At 40.9% G+C, this 22,915-nt stretch overlaps 1 protein-coding gene and 1 long non-coding RNA gene across 2 annotated transcripts in view; one reads left to right on the top strand and one right to left on the bottom strand.

Annotated features, from left to right (window-relative positions):
* The window catches only part of LOC145456561 (uncharacterized), a 390,319-nt gene that overhangs the window by 317,525 nt on the left and 49,879 nt on the right, over window positions 1-22,915 (top strand). The gene's annotated exons all lie outside the window — the stretch shown is intronic.
* Window positions 2,294-22,915, bottom strand: part of LOC145456532 (cadherin EGF LAG seven-pass G-type receptor 2-like) — a 54,099-nt gene continuing 33,477 nt past the window's right edge. Inside the window, exons 12-32 of the mRNA XM_080334670.1 lie at window positions 22,307-22,473; window positions 20,791-21,250; window positions 18,493-18,660; window positions 16,978-17,559; window positions 16,176-16,337; window positions 15,739-16,004; window positions 14,630-14,802; window positions 13,695-13,940; window positions 13,335-13,500; window positions 12,167-12,316; window positions 11,333-11,461; window positions 10,317-10,503; window positions 9,883-10,028; window positions 9,203-9,336; window positions 8,169-8,398; window positions 7,146-7,271; window positions 6,451-6,555; window positions 5,883-6,108; window positions 4,960-5,199; window positions 3,881-3,991; window positions 2,294-3,319 (exon numbers count right to left, since the gene is read on the bottom strand). Of these exons, the coding sequence (XP_080190796.1) occupies window positions 3,234-3,319; window positions 3,881-3,991; window positions 4,960-5,199; window positions 5,883-6,108; window positions 6,451-6,555; window positions 7,146-7,271; window positions 8,169-8,398; window positions 9,203-9,336; window positions 9,883-10,028; window positions 10,317-10,503; window positions 11,333-11,461; window positions 12,167-12,316; window positions 13,335-13,500; window positions 13,695-13,940; window positions 14,630-14,802; window positions 15,739-16,004; window positions 16,176-16,337; window positions 16,978-17,559; window positions 18,493-18,660; window positions 20,791-21,250; window positions 22,307-22,473 (4,260 nt within the window). The 3' untranslated portion in view covers window positions 2,294-3,233. The remainder of the gene's footprint in view (window positions 3,320-3,880; window positions 3,992-4,959; window positions 5,200-5,882; window positions 6,109-6,450; window positions 6,556-7,145; window positions 7,272-8,168; window positions 8,399-9,202; window positions 9,337-9,882; window positions 10,029-10,316; window positions 10,504-11,332; window positions 11,462-12,166; window positions 12,317-13,334; window positions 13,501-13,694; window positions 13,941-14,629; window positions 14,803-15,738; window positions 16,005-16,175; window positions 16,338-16,977; window positions 17,560-18,492; window positions 18,661-20,790; window positions 21,251-22,306; window positions 22,474-22,915) is intronic.

Genomic DNA, 22,915 nt, shown 5'->3' with positions numbered 1-22,915 from the left:
GGTAAGCCTAATAAGTAGGCTACGACACAAGCGCGTCCACGTCGTCCAACTATCATATAATTGACAAAAAAAGATCATCGCTCCGTCAAATATGCCGGACCTGAAGTGTGGAACAGTATCTCGCCGGCTATCTGACAGTCGTCGAGCATGTCCATTTTCAAGTCGAAATACAAGCAATTTCTGCTGAATAGATATACTAGTCAGCCCTCACCATTTACCAGACCACAACGCGACATATCGATCTCGCCTTCCGTCCCTTGCCACCTGATTTTATCGCTTGTCACTTTATATTATTTTATTTTACTTTCATTCAGTGTGCATGCCATCTCTTTACATCGCCTAGGCCAGGGTGGGCAAACTACGGCCCGCGGGCCGCATGTGGCCCGCAACACCGTTCTGTACGGTCCGCGAAAGTCTAAAGAAACTTTTGAAAATATTGATTAAATGCGTAGGCTACTAAAAATCGAATTAATGCAGGGACTTGATTAAACTTTTTTTCAGTATATTTCACCATGATAATGTGGCTCTCAAACTGGGATGAGCGCCCCCCTTGGGGGCGTGAAAGCATCTGAAGGGGGCGCGAAGCTGAGCTCAACTGAAAATTTTTTTCTCGCTATGCGCGATTGTCATTCACTTCACAAATATTGCTCTTTATTAAGTCAGAATTTCATATTTAAAAATCTCTCATCGACAGTCGTAATTAAACTTCCATCCCATCAAACTATCTCCGTTAGGTTTGCTAGCATCCTGGTTGCGTTTTATGATATGACGATGAGGGGCGCGAAATCTTTCACCATCATAAGGGGGAGGGCGTGTCTTAAAAAGTTTGAGAACCTCTGTTCTAAGGTAGGCCAAAATACTTCCTACATGATTTTTTAAGTTTAATTTCTGGCACGTCGGCCCGATCTCAAGACCCACGCAGTTTGAAAGGTTTCACTGCTAAATATCACAGGAATCCTAAACGAGATTGACATAATTCGGATCACGAGTTCAAATTGGCCACTCCAGTTCTAATTATTTCAGTGATGTGCTTATATAAAACGATTGGCGCGTGTCTTAGGTATATTTGTTCTCTTTATGCGTAGAATAGGGGTATTTATATTTTATCTACTCATAGTAGAAGTGTGTTTGAAGCAAACATGGTTATGATGCTGTCAGTGATGCTGCATTGTGTATCCTGGAACTGAACTAAAAGTGGAATCAGTAAGTCTATGAACAAGTCGCTGCTCACGGATTTAAATTTCAGTCCTGTTCCAAGAATCGGGACAACCGTCTTTCATCTCTAAAGTTTTGACAAATCGGTTGGGGTCGACCAGCCTATAAAATCTCACCACTATGTTTCGGACGCGTGTACGATATCATCAAAGCAATGTTTGGTTTGTTTTAAATAAGCTCATATATTATCTCCATGTCCTCACTATATAATCAAATACAAATAATACGTTTTGGCTTACAATCCTAATTTTATGTAGTGCGGCCGGCAAATGGATTTATATGTTGAATGCGGCCCGCGAGCTCAAAAGTTTGCCCACCCCTGGCCAAGGTGGGTGTTCGATCTCAAAGACTACTCCTAGTCGTTTCGGCATCTTCCTATCATTCCTTGTATTGCAGACTTGTGATGTTCTGAAATTTTATGAGTAAACTTCATCTTGATATGCTCCTACGCTACTGCTAAAATTGAGGAGAATAAATGCGAACTATTCGATATATCCAAACAGTAGGGTTACCTACCATACGTCTTTTTTTTTTGACTTTGTCCTCGGAGAACGCCCAAATATCCACTTTAAAAAAAAAAACTTGTTCCCTTTTTTAAAATTTTGGTTAAAAGCATGTGAAAATTGGACCAAGTACCCAAGTAACGGTGCGGCGGGTCTTTCGGGAATTGAGCCCGAAATACCTTTTTTTCGTATTTAGCCCCGTTATTGCAAGGTATAAAAAGTGAGTTTAACAAGACTTTAACTGGAAACTGAGCAGTCAACAAAATGATTTGGACTCAGACTCGAGTCATAACACCATGACTCGGACGCGACTTTCTGCTCACCAACTTGGACTCAGACTTGACTCGGTGGTGAATTGAAAATGACTCGACTTCGCGTCAAAACTATAAAAGTGAGGTTGACTAGTGACTCAGAGACTTGGTTACAACCCTGCTGTACCTCCAAGAGTCTCCCAAAATTAACTACCGGAAGACCCCTTCGTCCAGTGGACATGCTTTCACTTCCCAAATCGCCCCCTGTCTTACACATTCGCCAATTTGAAACCAATACTCTTCATCTCCCATCACATGAGCACATAGAATCGTCAGTAGTTTTATTATAAAAGAAGACATGATCGTATAACAAGCAATAGCTTACAGTAAAGCGTAAAGGCGGGAATGTAACCATGATAACGAGCCCCGCCCCACAACACATGACATTTCGTACACAAAAAGACAAAAACGGAATGAATCGATAAGTCGGCTCCGCATATTCACGGATAGCGACTTAAAATAAATTCACGAAAGAGTGGAGTAAATGTTTCGAATAAAAAGATGAGTTGAAATGAGCAAAATGCGTTTTCCAGGATGGCTAACCGTGTCGGAATCAGTGCGTGAAGTGATTTAGCGCCAATTCGTTTTGCGTTAAAACAATCAATTGCGAGCTATCAGTTGGAAAAATGCTCATACAAAAGTAAAGATGATGTTTATGAATTGAGTTGAAAAGCGACCCGTAAAACCTGCATGTCAGAGTAAGGTCCGTAATAATTTGATCAACACAATTTGAGAGTTAATGATCTGCGAAATCCGAGCATTCGATTGTCCAAACGGCACGGTCACAGTGTAGTATGTGCAAATTCGCCACAATCGATACCGCACAGGAAAACAGCAGCGATCAACAAAAATCATTGTCGGCGCACGTCAACGACTGTCTGGTTAGCGGGCAGAAGCTGGCCGCGATATGATGACATGAATAAAAATATAAAAACCGATAGAAAAGGGAATAAAAATATCTGTACCGAGCGATAAAAAAACATCTCATTGTTTCAACACACGATTAGAGCCTGCCGATATTCTTTACCTCAAATAACCGATACCGATATTTCTTTCAAAGTATGATATCGGTGCGATAATCGACCAGGCCCTACAACTGATATCAATTCGTTCGATCAAGCTCAACGCTTCAATCCGTTGCATTTCGGCGTGTAATCCTTGGCGTTTCGGTGGCTTGGCAATCCCACTCATACCAACTTTCCATTCAGAGTAACTGATCGTACGCACTAGGAACGGACGTGCTTTGCAGCACTGCCACCTTCTCCATCAGGTCGGACTTTTGCGTTAATGCTGTAAGTATAGATTGGAATCGTTAGTAAGCAATGCGGGAACACAGGTTCCTCGGGTGTCATCAATATATCCAATTAGGTTGTGCACAATGACAATGCCTCGACTTTCCCTTTGTTAGAATTTACTTCTTCCGAGTGAATCGGTGTCAAATTCATTTCAAATATAAGACAATGTCTCTTGATTCCACGAAATAATAAATATTACGATATAAAAACAAGATTTTCTTCTCATTCTCAAATACCGAGCAGAAATTTCTGGCATAGTCGTAGATAGCTTTATCACCGAAAATAAAGCACTTTCTACTCTAATAATTTCGCTTCTACGAATTAGAGTTGAGCCGTATATAAGTTGTTGTGCAGCGTAACAATTTCGTGACGTCCTAAATGAATATTTTTCTCCATTGAATCCAACATTTTCCACTCAAATAACTTCGCTTCTACTGGAATTAAGTCAAATTTGTTCGCCAACGTTTTTTCGGCAACATAACAATTTCACGTGGTCTTATGTGAAATTTTAAAAGCAGTTATTTTCGAATGTGAATGTTTCTGCAATCCAAGTTACCTGTTTCGTCGGTGTCGACACCGTTGCTGTTTACTGGCGACGGTTTTCTGAGCAGACTGTCTGACCTGACCGGCGTCGGAGGCTTTACTTTTCGTCCGTTTTTTAAAATGCCTGAAATGTAACAATTTGAATATGTAATGTCACCTGACGGTGGTGGGGGTGCTAGGCTTCAAATCATGAATAACTATTGCATTGGCATCGACAGTACACCATGAGACCAAAATTGCAAGCAACTTACGCTCTTTGAATTTTGGCCATTGGCAGCGTGTCCGATCCATTGTTGGCTCGGCGTTAGCATACAAGTCACTACTACTACATTTCAGCCCCCGTCGTTGGGATTTTCACAGATATAATACATATAATACACATACAATAGAATATAATATAGATTTTGAAACAAACCCGAAAATGTTCAGTTGACACTCGTCAAGAGCAAAAGCCAGCTACTAGTAGAGAATTCAAAAGAACATCGTAGTTGTAGTAGTAGTGTAACTACTAATTACCAACGATTACCCTTTGCTTTATTATATTCAATATGAGTGTATTATTCAACTGCGTATTGAAGTTTTGTACCCCCAAGACTGTCTTCAATCAATATATAATATTATTTTAGTGGCTTTTGGTTTGAGCGTAATCCTATTTGACGCATTGGAATTTTTGAACTTGTGTGAATCGGACACGGAATCTTCTTTTTCGAGGCCAGCTACAAACAGAGCAACTGTGACAAATCCAGGATTTAGATACAAATCCTAGCAGCTTCACTAGAATTTTGAATTTTCGGGTTCGTCCATCACCGCACCACATTCGCAGAAGTGTCCCAAGCGGTCATCAATTGAATACGTGAACGACGTGACAACAAATAAACCCCAGAGCATTTGAAGAGCTTCTTGGGAGGTACAAAACTTCAATATAAAATTGAACAATGTATTCATTTTGAAATGAACCCAAATATTTTCGCCTAACGATTATCCCTGATGAGTGTCAGTGACGAATATCCGGGTTTATTTTACCATGAATATATTATCCAAATTCCACAGTGACAAATTTACAGAAGGGACGGGACACAAGGAAAACGGAACCTTTCCGCGGTAACGAATCCGAGTCTTGCACTGGCAGCAGTTCGATATTCTCTTCCTTCCTTTTCTTGTCGCCCTTTCTCGTGCTGTTAATGGCCAGGTAGTGAGGCTCTTCCACGTGCTCCTCCTCCTCTTCCTCTTCCAAATTGGATTCAGACACGGTGGGAAGAGAAGTCACGAAAATATCGCTACGGCTCGGCGTGCCGTTAGTGAACGAGCTCGATTGCTCGTCGTCGTTTGGATCTGCGGAAAAGGTTCGGGCGATTTTTAAACGAACTTTTGAACCTCCATCGTTTGTATCACAGCATTGTCACAAAGGGCGATGAAATAAGTATGGTGGCAAATCATGTTTAATGCGATGTAGAACTGGTACTATATACTCTTTACGGTCGCAAAAAAGGTCAACATTTCGATTTCTCACACCATTCATACTATTATGATGCAGGGTTGTAACCAAGTCACAAGGTTCCTACTCACAAGTCTATTACACTTTTATAGATTTTACTCGAGTCGAGACATCTTCAATTCACTACCGAGTCAACTCCGAGTCAAAGTCAGTGAGCAAAGGGTCGAGTCCGAATCCTAGTGTCGAGACTAGAGACCGAGTGTAAGCCGCAGTTCTCAAGTCAGGTTGAACTCGCTTTTTGGAAACTACTGGGTAATATCGAAGGTCTTGCATTCATAATATACTCATTTTTTAATTCCTAACATGTTTATTGAACCAGATAAAAGACAGCTTCTGGGTCTATCTTTCAAGTATCTGTACTGATGGACTAGACTCGTCATGGGTAGTGACTCAAATACAAGTCATCCCAATACACAATGCTGCTCGAGTAGTCTTAAACATTGCAAATGACTCAATTGAAGTTTACGAAAAATGGTGACTTCATTCTGACCCGAGTCATTTCAACCCAAGAAATGCTCACCTTTTGGTGTGCTGTGCACGACCAGGCCTCCGTTGGGCGGCCTCCTGAGCGGCAAGTGCCCGTTCCTGTACTGCCAGCTGTTGCTGTTGTTCACGTTCAGGTACATGGGCTTGCTGTCGACCTCCTCGTCTGACGAATGAGTCGAAGCAAGAGATCCGATCGAGCTTTCCGAGTCGTCCGATTCCGATTCGTCCGACAAAGCAGCGTCGTGAAACAGAGTGGAATTCTATGACAAAGATATTAGTTTCAAAAATGTAGCCTATCGCTACACAAATCTATAAAACAGGATATAGTGGGACTAAGACTACAATGTCTTGTCTAGTTATCAATTATCTTATTTTAGGCATGGAATAGCAGAGATATGGTTGAGTTTGATGTGCTGAACGATTTTTAGTTAGCAGATACATTTTTAGTCATCAAATTGCCCGCTACCAAGGGGGGGGGGGGGGGGGGGGGGTGACGCAAGTGACACCCGAAAGTCGAAACTTTACTTCTGACATCAAGCGGTTCGTGACTTATATCAGACTATCGAGACGAAACAACATAAAAACAGAAAAAACGCCGGAACCTGATGAATTTTTCTGGAAGGCGTGTGATTGGTGCTCGTGGACGAGGCGCTTGTGCCCATGTTGACGCGGCGCGGACCGCTCGTATCAGGAGTGGCGGAGAACGACTGTGAATAGAGCAGAAAATAATTAATAGACCACGCCGGTATGTAGGCGGTAAGCACACAGAAATGCGACTAAACTTGTGAAATTACAGGATGCGTTTACCCGAATAACGCAAAATGAATAATGCTACAAATGGCTCCAATTTTTGAAAACATATTTAGCGACAGTGACACAACATCAATCTTGTCAACGTCATGACAATTTCATGCATATCCATATCCCAAAACTACTTTCTAGTTTAAACATCTCTAGTCCGGACGGTAAGTATTATTGCCTAAAAAACGTTTAGTAGAACTGGATGCAGTCTAAAAACAAAACCACTTGAGTAAGTAGTGTAATTGGGCTGTTCCAAACGAGTAAAGTTTTTTGTTACTAACCACCTCTGTGTGGCTCACATCACAGATCACAGATCAACACTGGACTAAAATTGACCGTAATCGATTTCAATCTGGGTTAGAACGGGCCTGGATATGTATTGATGAAACCAAAGATTTCAAATACCTCCATAAAATAATATCATTGAAACATCATAATTCAACAAAAATCTAAAAGAAACCCGCGCAAATCAATGATGAAATAGCTCCATACTGACCGATTTTAATAAATGTTGCTTGGTTATGGTGAGTTCTGCTTTCTGCCACCTTCGCTCTTTGACAGATCGAATCGCGCTTCGAACTTCCTTGTTGAATACGCAATGGAGAAGAAGCAGAAGTATTCCCTGCAAGATAGAATAGGCAATTGATGATTTGGAATAGTAAACTTTTGTCACGAAACTGAAAAGTGTTACCATAACAAAATATAGTCTTTTGCTGGCTTCAATGAGTATGGTATGGATGGAAGCCATGTCGATATCATTTTGAGCCAACTGATAAAACTAATATCTAGATACTTCACCGATAACCTGGATACATTCCGCCAGAATTCAAAAGATAGGGAATCTAGCTTATGCGGCAGCTAGAAAGGCTGCATCTGGACAGCGATAAATCTGGTTCTAGTATGGATTATGTTTCACTCAGGAAATGTAGGCAGTTAAATTTGATAAGCATGAGAAGTATAGTGCCAAATGGAGTTCTGAACTTTTCATTCATAATTGAGCGCTTGTTGTAGTTGCCACAATTGTGTATCCAAGTCCAATTGAGATTTTGCTGGAAATTGGGAGCTGTCTATATAGACATATCAGTATCAGCCGAATCTGATTTGTATTTATCAGCCCCTTCAACAACGGCACCCAATCAGACTTCAGTACTGACAAACCGATTTACGAGGACAGCTTGGTGAAAATGTTGAATAGTTGCAATTGCCGTACTACAATCGTTGCACTGGAAGAATGAGTTCCCTACTCAGCTGGGGTTTTGCGAATAAAAAATGTAAATGCCAGAACTCTTTTTCGAATTATAGTCACTAGTTAAAAGTTATAGTGGAAATGTGCATTTGATATCGTCCGAAAATAGGATATACCGACGACATCAGAGTTGGCTCGACGTTATGATGTTGGATTGGGACTCATAAACCATATTTCTGACCAGCATTATTCACAATGAATGATGCATAGCATACACAAATTTCACTTCACAAAAGACAAACCAGATGTAACGGATGCAACAAATCGACTTACCAGAGTGATATTGATGATGGAGAAAATGTAGTAATACTCGGATTTGTTTTCGTTGACCGCGAACAGCGCCATTCCCCACAGCGCGCACACGTTTGGCAGCAAGATAAAGGACGATCGCAATTTCGATCTCATGTCGCAGAGTTTGGCATCGGGCAGCTTGGAGGCGCAGTATTTGCCCAGAGACAGAACGAATATCACCAGATAAACGATCGTACAAAACAGAAGTGGACCTGAAAATTCATCAGGTTTCATTGTGATTTTTATTACTGAAATTCACAATGGGACCGCAGTCATAATACGATGGACCAAGTAACTCACACAATGAACCGCAAAGAGCTACAGTGTTTGAAATAATAAAATATAAATACAGACATGAACAAAGTAATCAAGAATACTTCTTAGATAGAACTAACGCCAAAAATATCTGCTTCATTACAGGTGTAACGTAATATGACTAATCACACTAGAAATAAGTGAAATTCTTGAAAATGTATTGAGCTACCGCGATACGGGGGGCGGGGGTGGGGGGGGCTATCTCGTTCGGTTGTTATGACAATTTCATGCATATGAACACATACCAAAAGTACTTCCTACTTAAGAAATTCCAAAGGTAAAAAGTAGTTTCCATGGAGTGGAAGTAGTATTCCTTTGAACAACCACGACACAGTTCGGAAAGAATTTCGAGTTAATTCGACCCCGGTTTCTAGTTGACCTTATCTTGTGCAGCATGTAACAGTTGGAATAATTTGCTTTCGAGAGATAGTAAACAACACTGGTTGTAAACAAACTGGTTGAGGACAAACACACTATCCAGAACTAACTGAAGAGGCCATTCCTGTATTGCGGCCTTTTGTGACTACTTATCAGTGTGAAGCATAATTTTCCACTTGATTTACATAAGAAGCAGTGGTTCTTTCTGCGTTAGTCATATTTGTGGCATTCTATAAGGGGTTTAAGAAGCAGTTAGTGATTTTAAAGGGGTGTGAACTGTGAACGGGGAAATGTTAAGATCTACTGATATAACTGGAACTCACCGGCAAAGCTCCACACCAGGAGATGATCAGTTCGAATCCAACAGAAATTTGCGTTTCCGAAACCTTTCGCGTCCAGACCCACCGACAGCGCAGTGATGATGCCAGGCACACCCCAGCCGATGAGATAGTACATTCTTAACGAAAATATTACAATCTATTATTATCGGAATCAAACCCAACAAAAATAAACACAACCACGCTACCACGTGATACGTGGAGCATAGCCACCAGTAACATTTGCATACCGTTTGGCAAATACGTGTTAACAAAATAATTTTATACAACCTAAGTCAAACATTAGTATTTAACACAGTGCTTATTTATCTCGCCTACCCTGGCACATTCTTATGCTAACCGTTAAGCCTTCAGTAAACCACAAATCTCAAAAAATGTCTAAAACATTACTCATGTAATACATTGCGTTTTCGCAAATTCAGCAATTCTAATTCTAATCTGATTTGGGAAAATCTGTGTAGCTATAATTCTAATTCTAGTCTAATTTGAAAAACATGCGTAGCTACAGTTCTAGTTCCAATCTAATTTGTAAAAGCTTGGAATTTTCTAGTTGTCCATGTCTGGTTTTAGGGCTCCACAGTGGGAATAAACCATCGAAACTGTATTTCTCGTGGATAAAAAGCCCTCGGTGCCAAGAGCGTATTAATATTCAGTGTCAAGCTCACCTCATATTGCCACGGTCGACGTCACGCTTTTCTGTAAGCATCCGATACAGGTGCAGACCCTCGACAAACACCCAAGCCAACGTGGTCATGAAGAAAAAGTGAATGAATATCGCCGACGCCATGCAAGCGTACGCATTCGCGGTGGCCTGCGACACAGGAAGGTTTTAATAGGAACAAACCACTTGGGGTACAAAACTTCAGAATGAGGTTACATGCAACAATTACTTGACACCGGTGTTGTACATTTATTCGGCAAAAGGTATTCGACGGACTCTGATTGGTAGCAAATGCCAGTGATAAGATGTTACGATTTTCGATACTGATGAGAGTCCGTCGGAAAGCTTTAAGCGAATAAATTACCAATATCAAGTTTTTGTTTCAGATAACAACTTCCACAACAAACCAAACACAAGGTTCAGAAAGCCCATAATCACCATGATTCCGCACGAAAAGAACAGCTCCGAAACCAGCACGGAAACGCCAAAGTTGCAATGGATTTTCGAATGGTTGGAGGTGACGTCTTGCAAGAACAGCGTGCATCCGATGCAGACCAAGATGCAAATGATGATGATGGCTACGCTGCCGTAAAGCACGATCTTCACGGGCAGTTCATTCAACACGCTGGTAAACGGTGATAAGGTGCGTGTGATTCAAATGACGATCGTGAAATGGCGGCGGGAGTAACTATGACTCTCTTAATGTAGCCAAATGCCTCGTCATCTAATTAGTGACGAGCATGAATGGATTAACGAGATTCCCTTTTTCCCCTCATTTCAAGTCTATCACGCCAAAAATGTGGGTTTTGAAATGTCTACATGTACATATCTGTTCATGGTATGAAATCTGCTCAGAACCACATATTAAAATTCTCAGGCATGTCATGATCTACTCACACTCAAAGTAGTGTGGAAATTACTACTTCTACATGTAATTGAGTAGAAATTCATTGCATTCTAATTCATCGTCACGAATGACTATTTTGACCATGTCTGTCGGAGACCAAAAACATTCGCATATGAAAAGAATAACCTGGGTAGAACCAACTGCACACTTGGACAAACTACTGGATTTTCAAAATGTGCATCTAGAACCAAACTAGAACTACTCACTATTCAGAACTTGAACTAGAACTAAATACCTTTAAAAAATCCCCAACTAACTAAATCACAAGTAAACTGATTCTATTCAGAAGCTACTAATTCATGTATATTTTATGGAAATGGGCGGGGTTGCGACCCCCCCCCTGGCAATACCACTCTTAGTAGCGATGACTTTGAGATAGCAACGGCTGAGAGAACATCACAAAACAATTTTTAGGTGTGCAACTAGAACTGGAACTAGTCAAACAACTAGTAGTTGGTTGTCCGTCCAGTAGCTAGATAGGCAGTCTGCACCAGTCGACTGGTCTGATCACACCCTGGATAATGAAGATGAATATCACACGTCATACCTGACCACTTCTTCATCCGCCAGTACTGCGAACGTGGTCAAATGCGAGCACGTGCAGGTGACGTGGGTCTTGTTGGCGAAGTCCCGTTCGCATCCTTTCTGCGACCAGCCCCCGTACGGAGTGTCCGATCTGTGGAACACAGCACTGTGGTAGAACTAGAAAACTTTCAGTTTATCCAATTCAGATTAGAATTAAAATTATACTTAGATTTTTCCAAATTGAATTAGAATTAGAATTATAGCTACATAATTTTTCATGCAAGATTAGAATAAGCATTATAGCTATACATTTATTTCAAATTACATTGTAATTATAGCTACACATTATTCCTCAAATTAGATTAGAATTAGAATTACTGAGCAAAAAATTTGAAATTGGACACCAAGCTTGGATGGTTTCGGACTATACAGTTCTCCCGTAGCATTAAATTAGAATTAGAATTATAGCTAGTTTTTCAAATTGCATTACAATTAGAATTAGAGCTTCACATTTCCTTCCAAATTCGATTTTGATTAGAACTATAGCTACACAGTTTTCCAAATTAGATTACAAATAGAATTATAGCTGAAAATTTTCTTCCAAATTAGATTGGAATTTTGGCTACACATTATTTTGCAAATTAGATTTGAATTAGAATTACTGAGAAAAAAGCCGGAAATCGGATTAAATTCAGAATTAATAAGAATTACGACAAAAATCAAGTTCAATTATTATCAAATCATAGTTCATGTCTATATATCGTTTCGTTCTCATGTAGAATTTTCAGGAAATCCAGCAATTAGATAGTGATAACACTTCGTCCTTTTGGCTAGCTAATAGGGTCTTTAAAATCACCTGTTTGTAAAATTCCAAAACACGCACTGCGGGCTGTTCCCGCTGTTCCGCAGAAGCGGAAACGTCAATGAAATGAGATTGCGGCCGGGTCTGGCTCGGCTTGGCCTGTCGTGCACTGCCACACTCACCACGTAACTGTTAACGAATCCCCTGAAACAAAAGAAGGCATATTTACGATCAAAATGAAAAGTTGATTTGGCCGACGGTTTGAGCAACACATTGACAATAGACATTTGAATCAATTGAGTCCAACCCCTGAACCCCTAACCCTTTGAACCAAATTCTAGCCGTAACTTGATCCATCTCTGAACCTAATCTAATCTAACCCTTACCCACTCGCCCATTCTAACCCCGTCACCGGCATTCTCATCCAGCCAAATTTTTATCAACAGATTTTAAATTGTGCCATGTGTAACCGCATTAGGGTTGTTCAAAAATAACTTATTTTTCCGGATATCGAGGATTCAGTGAATAGATTGTTAGGTTGCGTACATAAACGCTGCTCACCAAATTTGGTTCGACACCAATTGTGAACGCATGAGTTTGAAAATTTTAAATTTATTATGAAAAAAATCACAATTTTTCTCTTCCTATTTCACTGTCAACCCCGTGAAATTGTTTAGTGTTGACAAAAACGATGCAGAACGAATTCGACGCAATTCCAATCCGTAGAAGTTATTCGAGTTTTTCATTCATAATTCTGGATTACCCACCTATTTTTGTTATTTTGTGAATCCAAAATTGCCAACTACAATCACTTCGCTTCTACTGGTTGGAAGTGACCAAAAACTGTTAAGCATTGTTCTTTTAGACAACTAAACAATTTCAAGGAGTTGACAGCAAAATTATAAAAGAAATTTTGAAACATTTTCATCATCAATTCAAAATTTTCAAACTCCTGTGCGATCACATCTACCAGTTGCAATCGAGCCAAATTTGGTGTGCAGCGTTTTGTTGACAACCTGACCATTCAATTGGAGAATCCCTGGAATCTGGAAATAACAGTTATTTTTGAACAACCCTATCGGGCATAGGCTTACAAGTTAAAGATATTCAATCAAAAATGACTTGAGCACTACACCATGGAGGTTGATTCGCGATAATTGACACACAAATCGTCTCGGTAGAAAAGATGGGTATAAAACTATTCCGCAAAAACCGCACGCACTTCAAAGGTCTCTTCATGTCCAGTCTGCTGTCGTGGTAAGACAAAGGCAGCAATTTGCCGATGGTCGCATATTCGATAACGCCGATCGTGCCGTTTTCCTGTTGCTTGTTTTTTTCAGATTCTTCGACGGCATGCATCTTCACCACCACGCCGTGATCGTTGCCATCTGCATAAAGAGATTTGACATTGCAGAAGTGCAGAAACAAGAGAAATTGATTTCGACGTGAGCGATAGTGAATCACTCTGTGCCGCAAGGGGCTTACCGCTGGCCTACGACAGAGCTTGGCAACTAGAAAATGTTCAGCATGTCCAGATACTGCAAGTAAGACTACTGCTGTTCTATGAATCGCCAACACGAACCCATATTCAACACGACGTCTTCCTTGTTGGAAATTGATGCCACACGCATATCCATATTCCGCGCATCTTCCCAAACCGAGTCAACCAAGATAACCCGCATGCTTCGCGTCATCGCGTCCAGATACCCTTCGTAGCTTTCCACGAGCCGAGCGGAATTCATGCGGTATTTCCAATCGTTTTGTATCGATTTCCATTTGATCAAGTTGTTGTCCGCTAACGCGTGCGACGTAGAGTCGATCAAATATTCTGTAAACACACACGACATTGCGTATGATGCACACTGCACAGGCATTATATGAACATTCAGTGCCTAATTTCGAGTCGACTATTAGAGGTAGCGCTGGGTAAAATCAAGTACCGGGGTGATTCAAGTATTTAAGTTGGGTCGAGTGCTCAAGTATTTATATGAAGCCATATCAGCATGTATGATGCAGAAACTTTAAACAGGCCTATATTCCTTTTATATGGCCAGAAAGAGAATATGCCAGTTATACACCTCTATAAAGAAAAAGTTGGTATCACTTCGGGTTTTGCCAAACTGAAACAGGTGAATCCGAAATCAATTTTAAGATTTTGTTCATGCAATTTTGTTCAACATTTTCCAAAATCTTCTACCATGCAACAGAATGACTGATGGACTGCTACCATCAAATAACTCGCAAAAAATGGCAGAAAAGGGCACACAAACAAGCCGCTAGAGCAGTGGTTCTTAACCTGGGTTTGCTGAACCAGAATTTCGAACATTATCACAAGGGTTCACTAGGTTAGTAAGAGTCATGAACTACTGCACCAGAGTGACTGTGAAAGTTATAAACATCTTTTTGAGTACTGTACTGGAAAAAGTCAAAGCACATTGTTACTGAACACTTAGGCATACCAGTTAATACAACATAATTATGAGGCAGCATTTTGTCAAGCCACACAACGACACTTACTGTTGAAATCCTTTCTCCTGGAAGCGGTGAGGTCGAATCCGGAGAGCGATATCTGCGACTTCAAGATTGTCACGATCAAATCGTACGACATTCTGATATCGCCCTCGTGCAAGTCGTCGGTGGAATTGGAGGCCGCGTAAAGCCGCGTCACCACGTCCATCGACATGCGAACTCTGAAAAATCACAAAAATATCAATAATTGCCAGTCCACACATAATAATAATTAGAGTTATAGGGTTATATTATACCGGTCCACCGATAATATCGACTTGATATCACACACTGTGAACGAAATATCGGTATCAACCATTAAAGGTAAAAACAACATATCTGAGAGAGAGTCAGAGTACTATAAACAATCTATATACAATATCGGTTGTGCTCTGATTATAATGCAACTTCATATGATTGGCCAAATAATAACCTATGCATGGAAAAACTGGCTTCCAAATACAAAGTCAGATAAATCAGCACGCATCGCCGCAAATGAGGTAACCAGACGAAAGTGATATTTCGGACGATGACGGACATGTTGACAATGCAGACGTATCCAATATGTAACCGGTTGTGATTAATTATTTCCTATATCCCCGTTACAAGTAGAATGATGTAACAATCATTAAGTGTGGGAGCTAAAATGGCAATTACATGGCCTTCAATTCGAAATAGCGGCCCAGACTAGCCCACTATAAAAGACCCAACCACAGGACAAAATACTGTTTTGGCCGAATGATTTCACCATAAAATTCAGTAACATCGAACAAAAGACAGCATTCAAATCAAAATCTACTGCATATTGCTGTGGAAATTGTAGAAAAAATTAAGTTCATTGTTGCCGGATTGATTACATCCACATGTTTGAGACATAATCGATATTATTGGCTATTGAAGCACCTATGAACCTTGATGAAAACGATTTGTGCTCAACTCGTGTGAAAAAATCAAAGCTAATACCATCTCTCAAGCTGTATTCTATGCAACAAATCATAACATCCCTTTGTCTAGGTGATTATCAAATTCAACCACAAACATGGTCACAAGCGCGCATTTCACTGAAATATCGTCCTAGCGTCCATCAAAATGACAGTAGACAGAAAGTGATTTCCCACCTGTGCTCTTCAAAGTATTTATTTTTAACTTTCAAGATGTTCAAGTCCTTATTGAGGTCATGGTATGGAGTGCTGGTGCAGTTTGACAAGTCCGGCAGCAGCCAGCCTTCTTGTTCGTTGATGCAGTCGCGTCGCGCGAGGCCTTCGGAGCCTTTCGGGCATTTCTCCAACACCGTCTTGCCAAATTCAGTCTGCCGCCACCAGACGTTGTCGGCGTTTACATGCGGGCATGAACCGTAATGGATGTTGCATCCGTCGTCCAGTATCTGAATTTGACCCCAAATATATATATTGCGTTGCCAATGGTGTGAAGTAAGCCAAAGAATGGATTTTTTCATTTGTCTATGAGCAGATCACAGAACTACTTTTCACAAAGTGGTGTCAGTAATTACCAGGATCACACCCAACACTTCAATAAATACTCAGTGAATTCCAACCTTTGCGAAATTACTGGAGCACTGATCGCACTTCTTCCCGATCACGCTGGATTTACATTCGCACTGCCCCGTTTCTTCTTCGCAGTCAAAGCTGAGGGAACCGGCACTGTAGCATCCGCACGGCAAGCACGCGCCCTTCTCGGAACTGTAGTAGTGATAACGCTGCAAAAATGAATATTGAAATAAAAACTAAATTAAAAAATAAGAAATTCAACTCCTCGTATAAGAAAGAGCGTACATTTCCATAAGGGCTGTCAAGTCTGAATGGTTTAGTCGGTTTAGTTTTGTTACATTCTCTCTTGGTGGAGTCAGAGTCACAGATGTTTTGTGCCACGGTTTGGAGTCTGCATTCTTCGAAACACATAGGCAACTGGCAGAAGTCGCAGCTGAACTTTATTATAATGCTCTCCTATGTTACCAACAAGTACCGTTGCAGTAACAGACGTTACCAAGTTTTTTCACGTGGGCGAACCTTCACAAACTTATTTCTTTCCGCGAGCATAATTTTTGTAAAGTAATAAATAAAAATATAACAAATGCATCATTTTCTGAATAGATTGACACTGGGAATATTGAAGTCAGAGTTAGAGCCGGGGTCATAGATAGACAACTGTATGATTAATGATGTCAAAACAAACTCGAATCATTTTGGCTGACGCTCGTCAGGGGTCGACTAGTAGAGAATTGAAAAGAACACTGCATATCAACAATCGTATCACCAAAGTTGATAGAGTTTCAGAGTTCTGTAAAGAAAATATTAGGAGTAGAGGTAATGCAAATCCCTAGTTTAAACGGTGCATACCTTGCAGACGCATTTTCCCCCATGGCTCCCACAGTCGTGGTCGAAGTTCTTGTCCACCCTGCAATTGCACGGCGTGCAGATACGGTCTTCTCCGGCCCACCATCCGCTAATGCACGGAAACTGATATTCGTTCTCGCAGGCAGAGCCGTAATATTTCTCCGAGCACCGACACCGATAACCGTACATTTCATTTTGGTCCAAGACACAGGCGCCACTGTTACGGCACGGGTTCAAAGTGCAGACGTTCACGCATTTGTCACCTACGTAACCATTACGGCATTTGCATTGGTATGTGTCAAACAGTGCGATGCAGTCACTATTTAGTGGGCAATTCACTCCACTGCATGGATTAGGTGCGTTACAACCGTTGGTGATTCGTGCGCTGGCCGGCGTTCGGACCCAGCTAGACCCCGATTCTTTCCAGGAGCTTCCGGAAACCCCACTCGATTCCAAGCGCAGTCCTCGTAAACACCCGACGAAACCATCTCCGACGGCGCGACTGTTACGAACGTTGCCCAGATAGACCCCGGTGAAACGATGAGCCGAATTCCAATCTTCTAGAGGGCTGGCGGACACAGGGCCCTAAACATAGCACAGCAACATAGATTGCAACGCAGCATGACACGCAGCTGTATGTAGCAAAATTTACTCATGATCCGCCACTAGTTGTAACATTTACCAGCATTAGAGAGTCCCTCATAAATGACACCTTAATCACAAAAAAAATTACGACCAAATAAAACTAAGAACATAAACTTTCGTGAAGCAATAATAGTAATCATGACATGAACGTTGAAATAGGCATCCTTTTTGCGACCACAATGAAAAAGCTAAATGGTTGGTGTTTCTGCAGCAAAACTATTTCGTAGCGCTTTGAGACCATGATAGATATGCCATCCCGTGAATATTCGTAGCGTTCTTCAACTGCATTTCAACACAGAGGTAGGGCTAACTGAGGTCTTGACGCTTCAAAGGTGGAAATATAATATTGAAACTATATATTGCCGTTGTTCAAATATTACTCTTGACGTGAAAATTTACTCTCACTGCGGTATTTGATTCATATCATTGCAACTACAACATTGTACACCGCCTCAGCTATACACGCATAGCCTATCCAAGAAGTATCGCAGCAGATTCCTTTGAAGGTTTCCTCTAAAGTCGCAAGGTCTGTGTGGAATCAGTAAACATTATTTCTCGTGCTTGCAAGAAAGTAATAGCCACCGCGGAAGAATGCAGGCACCATTTCCACCAACCATAAGTCACGCAGTAGCGATTTTGTGTAATCCCATCAAATTACCAATAGAGATGGGTATACTTCATGACTCTGTGTTAGACCATTAAATTGAGTTCAATCAGATAAACAAAACAAGTAGATGATGTCAAACAACCTAGCCAAGATGTCTCTGATATTAGACGGAATTGCCCAATTTGAGCTACGCACTTGAACAAGATTGCTCATTCCTTAACAAGAAGCACACGATTTCACCAAAATTATACTATTTTCAGGGTTACCTTGCTTAGTTCTTCATCGATAATGATGGAAAAATACGGCTTTTCCCGGATTTTCATCCATTCGACGGTGACATCGTGCCAGGCCCCATCATTCAAGACTTTGTCTACTCCTGTATATTTTCGTTGTTTACCGGAGTGAACAAGGTAGAGAAGTCTTCCGTCTTGTAACTAAAAGTAAATTTCGCAGATGTTATTATCATGGTAAGGGTGAGAGAACAATGGCTTATATCAACAGGCGTACTTGTGAGAATAGGAGTAGTACAAAAACAAATTGAATTGTAGTAAGGAATAATTTGGTACAGCTTAATTCCAATGGAATATGATCGTAATATTGAATTCAAATCCACCCAAAACTTGATGTCAGTTGTCAACCCTCACACAAATTCATTAGAGCAATCATGAAATAGTCTGGCCTGGTAAAATACTAAGTTTTCAGAAAGTTGTTGGTCAGCAATGTGCGTCTTATTTGGACTTTAAAATACCTGAAATTGATATACGGAGATTAAAAAGCTGTTCTTGTCTGTTTAATGTAAGATTACAAACTCAGGTGGCATAGATGCGAACACGCTACAGAGATTGATATAATGCAGAAACGCACAACCCAAGTCAGCTTCTCTACATGATATTGTTTTTGCACACATACCAAGATCATTATCATGTAGCCTGAGACGTGTAAATTGGAAGTAAGTCCTGGATTTGAAACCCGAAACTTCCTGATTCTATGTAATTGAAACCGGAACATATGTGTATCTAAGGGATGGCACCACAATAAATCAGACAATCTAATCCTACAACTACGGCACGGAATATAGCGGTCAAATTGCAAAACATACCCTAAGAATCCAAGGTTCGGAGAACTAAATCAACTCGATCATGCCCAAGGTGTTCGAACCGAATCACACAGTCCTTATTATCAGCAATTAGAATCGCTGGGGCGATGACATTGCAAAACAAAAATCACAACTAGGCAACCACGGATTAAAGACCTGCTTGAGCAATACATACGGTAGCCAAATAGTGCTGAATCACTTTCATAAATGAAAATTTCCACAAGGATTGTAAATTAGGTATAAGTCAGGGGTCACCAACACGCGGGCCGCATGCGGCCCGCGAGGTCATCTTTTGCGGCCCGCGACATGATTTGAGATTTCGGAAGAAAACTAAGAAAACCATTTAAGAAGACCATAAGAAAACTACAGGCTCAATCTATTTTTGTTGTTGTTTCAAAATAAGCTATTCTCATATGCCCAGCATCACTATTCGTCACAAGCTAAAACGGCTTTGGTGATGGCAACAGCATTCCATCGAGGGAGAATCAGATGATATGAATGAGCATGGGCAATGGGCATATATTGTCTTGACGTGCAGTGGCTTAAACACTGCCATAACCGAGACGCGAAGAAAACGGCTTATGGCAGTGGTTCCCAAACTAGGGGCGTGAAAGAATCTGAAGAAGGGCGGACCTGCGGTCAACTGAAAAATTTTTCGCGCTCGGCGCGATTTACCTCAAATACATGGTTATTGCCCTGTGTGAAATTCGGAATTCACATCATACATTTCTCTAACCAACAGTCATGACCTTCCATGCCATCAAGTTATCCGTTGGGATTGCTAGCATTCTGGTTTCATTTTGTGATATGACGATACGGGGCGCGCGAAATTTTTCAGTAAGGGGGGCGTGTCTAAAAAAAGTTTGAGAACCACTGGCTCAGGGCTTCCCCATAAGATCAAGCTTACGTGGAGATGGTCTTTCAGCTAGTAACGTTTCCATGTATCATGCACAGCTCAGAGTTCGAAATAAAATGAAATTGATGATAGTGATTTTTGTTGTATTTGTATTCCTTTAATAAAATATTATTTCTAATGTGGTCACAATTCCCATCGCCTATGTTAGGTAGCACAGCGTTGCAATGACGTAGAGTTTTAAAACATGGTTGCCTATTTGATATCGATACTGAATTCATGCGGCCTGCGGCCGCTACGAAATTTGAAAAGTGGCCCGGGACCCATTTTGAGTTGGCGACCCCTGGTATAAGTGATACACTACACACGTAGTATAACATCACGATTCTCTGTAATGGCGAGAGCTTCACCGCATATCAGCTTTAAAATATGACAAGATTTTGATTTACGAAGTTTCCAAACTGCAAGTTGCATTTGAACATCAGCATTCTAGCAATTCACACTTTTGAAGTTAACGTTTCAATAACTTTAAAGTTGCGTTGTTTACGGAGTTTGACTAATTCATTATACGGTCTTGAGCTTTTGAGAATATCAGACCCGCTTATGATCCGTTACCTTCAATTTGATATCATTATCTCTTCCGATATACATATCAAGAATCATCCCATTTTCATGCGTAGTTCTGAACGAGACCGAATGCTTCCACTGGTACGAAGCCGGTCTGGGCGCATTAGCAACAGAACTCATCTTGAGAGAGCCTGAGCCCGCAAACCGATGCGAGATCTGGAACTTTTCGCAGTTCCTACCGCCGTAATCACGTTCGCAGTTGCACTTGTAGGTGTTCCACACGCTTTCACAAATGCCGCGGGAGCACGGGTTGTTAGTACAGTGGTCTCGCATGGCTTGGCAGCCCGGCTGGGATCCGTAGTTGGCCACGTACAAGGACATGTCCACCATTTCCCGGTCCAGGTACAAATCGCGGATGCAGCCCGAAAAGTGCCGGGACTTGACCTGGTACTGCTCGGGCAGGTTGAGCACACCGCCGACCAGCAAAGGCGTGGTCAAGTCTAGAGACCTGAAATTGGAGATTACAAGAATAATGCAGAGTCACTTTGCACATGAAAACAGAGAAAAGGATACACGCAATGATTTCAGGCACCAATTATCATATCACAGATGAGGAAGTTCAAATAGGTGCCTTTTTGCGACCACATAGAATAGAACCCCAGCTCGACATCGCATTAAGATAATCTGGTTACTGTTCCATAGATAGACCATATTTATTTTGTTGCAAGACTTCACATATATGCCATAGGGTTGTGTTACACGTTTCCTATACTGTGATCTGACCAATCGATATTGTAAAGGCTTTCAAAGTAGCATCGAAACAATAATTCTCATAAATTCTCGTTCTGTAGTTGAGTGGAAATGATGACGACAAATAAGAGAAATTCAGAGCCTATTCTCTTACGAGGTACTGCTATATTGTTCACTACCTCTGGCACAAAGGTAGCTGATGAGGAAATGAAAGGTCCATCCCGGGATGCCAGACTGCAAATGCTTAGAACGAGGTCTGCAAATGCTATGGAAACCAAACTTGTCTTATGTCCACTTTTCTTATTTTTCAATTTTTGTCTTCTACCACTATCTAGACGTAGATCTTTCGTTTTAACAGAGTTCCAAAGGTCTTAAGTAGCGTGAATTTCTAGCAAAGTGGACATAGGAACCTGAATTTTCAAAGTAAATTGAAGACAAAACTGGTTCATATACAAATTATATGATCAAAGTCGAAATTTCCCAAAAATGGACATAACAATGTTCGGTTTACTAGAGACAGCCCTCCTTTACGAGGATCTGTCCTCCTTTTTGGGAATCGACAATGTCTCCCTTTTTGGGAATTCGTGCTCCTTTATCGCTTTGAGAGCCTGGCTTATGGACAGTCACAAAATATGGTAACAGAAGCTACTGCACAAGAATCTCTCCAAAAATGAATAGCCTATTACATATCAGTCACACCATCAAGTATTTAAAATCCATTATTGTCGGTATCAACTTTGCCCACCCTCTATAGAGCAGGATTAAAGTTTCACATAATTTATGATTTGATCCATTTGACCATGCAAATACTTACATTTTAGAACCGCCCTGTTCCGCTTTCTGCGTGCAAGTGTAGTTTCCGAGGTTCTTGGTCCACCGATCCAGAATCGCGGGATCACAGCTATCAGGGTCAACCGTCACAGTCACTATTTTGATATTGGACGGGCCGGGGTAATGCTTGCCGAGGACTTCACTTTTTGGCTGGAAAATAATGACAAATCTTAGTATTTCAAAATGAAGCCTCAATATGCATTAAAATATGGAGTGCACCTTGTGTTTAACTGTAACAATGTTTCTTTCAACTAGATTTCAACTAATATGCGTACCGGCATAATATATGAAAAGATCGCATTTTTCACATACCCAGTGAAAGATCACGAATATACAGAACTTTATGTCTCCCCGTGTCAGGTGTTGGTACGAAATAAATTGCTGTACACAATTGAAGTTAGAATTCAGACAAGAGCGTGATTCAACATCAATTAACTTCAATATTAAAAGAAAATAAATAAGAGATAATCCTGTAATGGTGGGGTATTATTTTGAAAAATTGCGTCCTGTTGACATAGGTGTTGAGAAAGTGTCCGTAACTTATGTCTGTTACATATCAGCCGCGCAAAATCAATCCAACTATTCCTACAAA

The sequence above is a fragment of the Botryllus schlosseri genome, chromosome 14 (genome assembly GCF_051294905.1).
Source record: "Botryllus schlosseri isolate E-star chromosome 14, Bs_hap1, whole genome shotgun sequence".
Lineage (NCBI taxonomy): Eukaryota > Metazoa > Chordata > Ascidiacea > Stolidobranchia > Styelidae > Botryllus > Botryllus schlosseri.
This window is presented reverse-complemented; position numbering and strand designations above follow the sequence as displayed.